Source organism: Thalassophryne amazonica, unplaced genomic scaffold, assembly GCF_902500255.1.
Source record: "Thalassophryne amazonica unplaced genomic scaffold, fThaAma1.1, whole genome shotgun sequence".
NCBI classification, from domain to species: domain Eukaryota; kingdom Metazoa; phylum Chordata; class Actinopteri; order Batrachoidiformes; family Batrachoididae; genus Thalassophryne; species Thalassophryne amazonica.
The window spans coordinates 31,480-34,339 of NW_022986365.1; the positions used below are offsets into that span (position 1 = coordinate 31,480).

At 45.8% G+C, this 2,860-nt stretch overlaps 1 protein-coding gene across 1 annotated transcript; it reads left to right on the top strand.

Annotated features, from left to right (window-relative positions):
• Positions 1 to 486: 486 nt before the first annotated feature.
• LOC117506131 (putative uncharacterized protein DDB_G0271606) lies at positions 487 to 1,254 on the top strand. Its single transcript, XM_034165636.1, has one exon. It carries the CDS (start codon positions 487 to 489, stop codon positions 1,252 to 1,254), a length of 768 nt encoding a protein of 255 aa, XP_034021527.1.
• Positions 1,255 to 2,860: the final 1,606 nt, after the last annotated feature.

Consider the following 2,860-nt stretch of genomic DNA (forward strand, 5'->3'; position numbering starts at 1 on the left):
GATCTAAGATATGATTAAAGTGGTGGGTGGACTCATTTACATTTTGAGCAAAGCCAATAGAGTCTAATAATAGATTGGAATGGTGACTGTATTGAAGCTGCTGCTGCTGGGTATGTGGACAGACATGGAAGAATTCCATTGGACATCATTCCTGTGACATCTCACTTACTGAGGACGCGTCAGTCTGTCTTTCTACTTTTTTCTCAGAACTACAGGTTTGACTACAGGGGACTTGAGTACTTTTTGGTGGTAACAGGCATCTCCCCGCCCCGTGGGGCCTGGGGCCCCGTCATACAGTTATCAGTGCAGATGGGACCCTTGTACCTGCCTGCATCCCCAATAACACCCCCACCTCCCCTCCCCCATCCCTATCAGCACCGTCTTTGTCTTATCGTCCATAAATATGTAATTTGTTCAGCTGTCTCCATTAAATATGCATATGACAAGCAGCTGTGTGTTACTGTGTTTTTGCGGGTCATTAACGGCATGACTCTGAGTGTTAGCGGCTCAGAACAAGAGGAACAACAGAAGGTACAACAAGGGGAACAACAGAAGGTACAACAGGAAGAACAAGAGGAACAACAGAAGGGACAACAAGGGGAACAACTGGAGGTACAACAGGAAGAACAAGAGGAACAACAGAAGGGACAACAAGGGGAACAACAGGAGGTACAACAGGAAGAACAAGAGGAACAACAGAAGGGACAACAAGGGGAACAACAGGAGGTACAACAGGAAGAACAAGAGGAACAACAGAAGGGACAACAAGGGGAACAACAGGAGAAACATCAAGAGGAACGACAGGAGGAACAACAAGAGGAACGACAGGAGGAACAACAAGAGGAACGACAGGAAGAACAACAGGAAGTACAACAAGAGGAACGACAGGAAGTACAACAGGAGGAACGACAGGAAGTACAACAGGAGGAACGACAGGAAGTACAACAGGAGGAACGACAGGAAGTACAACAAGAGGAACGACAGGAAGTACAACAGGAGGAACGACAGGAAGTACAACAGGAGGAACGACAGGAAGTACAACAAGAGGAACGACAGGAAGTACAACAAGAGGAACGACAGGAAGTACAACAGGAGGAACAAGAGGAACGACAGGAAGTACAACAAGAGGAACGACAGGAAGTACAACAAGAGGAACGACAGGAAGTACAACAAGAGGAACGACAGGAAGTACAACAGGAGGAACAAGAGGAACGACAGGAAGTACAACAGGAGGAACAGCTACCACAAAACTAAATGAACATTTACCAAGCCTGAGGAAGGAGATCAGGATGAAGAAACAAAAGCAACCAGAATTACTGTAAGAACTTCATGAACTCTTTCTATGAACCCAAGAACTGCTCTGCTGAACCAGAAGAATCAGGATACAAGTACAAACTGGTCTTCTGAAAGTCCACCCACAGTTCCTCATGTTTGAAACCTGACAGTAGATTGAATCACACAGTGATGACAACACTGCGTGCAGATGATAATAAACTAGTTATAACAAGCTGATTGTGTGATAAACTGCAGGAGACACGTCAAAGTCATCGTGACGTTTTGTTTATTTGGATTGATCGTTTTTTGCTGTTCTTGGTCACAGTGGGCGTGGTCTGATGTGACTCCATGTTTTAAGTGTTACACTTTGTGCTGCTCGCGCTCACAGGCTTCAGTCTGAACCAGTTCACACCAGCACACCGCCTTCTTCACAGTGTCGTAACAAAGGAGGCACGTACGGCACTGGCCGTGACTGTGGGTGGGTGTGTGTGTGTGTGTTACAGCAAACGATTTTTGTGAAAAAACAGATTTGTCATTAGTCACTAGAAAGGATTTTTAGTGACAAGCGAAGTGTAAAAAGTCACTGAATCTCACAATAAAGATGCTAAATTGACAGCATTCAATTTGCTGCCATCCACTTTAACTGTAGTTTCTCAGTGCTGCCACCTGCTGTTTTGGAGTGTATCATGAGATAAAATGTGCAGTTTTCAAAACCGTTAGTTTGCCTTAAAGTGACTCTGCAAATATAATCAGAGTTTTGAATGTCACAACAGTTTTGCACATCGCTGTAGTTTTGCACACGTAACTAGAGTTATGCATGTCACTACAGTTTTGATAGTTCTTTTATTTTTTACGTTCAAACTGGGCCATGTGTTCTGTTATACTGTTGCAGGTGCTGACTTGATCATTGTGTGCAGACGGTAGTGTGTCTGCTTGTCTTTTGTTTGCTGATTGTTGCAGGTCTACTTACGGTACCACAAAACACAGCGTAGAAGAAGCAAATAGTTTTCAGTGAGAGTAGTTTTGCATTTATTTTCATTCAACGTAAACATTTCTTTATTACATTGTTGCAGCCCCAGTACACTGGCCCAGTCGGAACACAACCCATTTTGGTGACACCACCAGCTGTGTCCGATCAGAACTCATTTCACTGGCAAAGCGGCACAAACAACGGCGATAAAACGTCAGTGTTTGAGGCGGGATGAAGTTTTCATGTGTGTTTGTTCCACTGCTGCACGAGTGCTGCTGTTCGCCGTCGTGGAGACGTGACTGACAGACAGCGCGGCCTGTACTGAGCAAGAAAGACGGGGAGGTTCAGTGTGTGTGTGTGTGTGTGTGGGGGGGGGGGGGGGGGTTTAATCTCATCATGTTTGCTGGATTCCCTGTTCCACTGAATCAGGAGTTAAAAGAGGATCACGCCGGAATGTTCTGTTCCCGTAGAGAGGCTCCTGACAGCATTACTCCTCCTCACCCGCCCCACATTACCCCGCCCAGCACACAGGACTCAGTTTTCCCTTTCACGCCTGACTCCAGTCTGAGTTTGGTATCCCCCAAATGCAGCAGTTACAGCCCGCCGGTCAACATG

Coding starts and splice junctions, on each gene's coding strand:
- LOC117506131 (XM_034165636.1), top strand. CDS start 487: ATGACTCTGAGTGTTAGCGGCTCAGAACAAGAGGAACAACAGAAGGTA.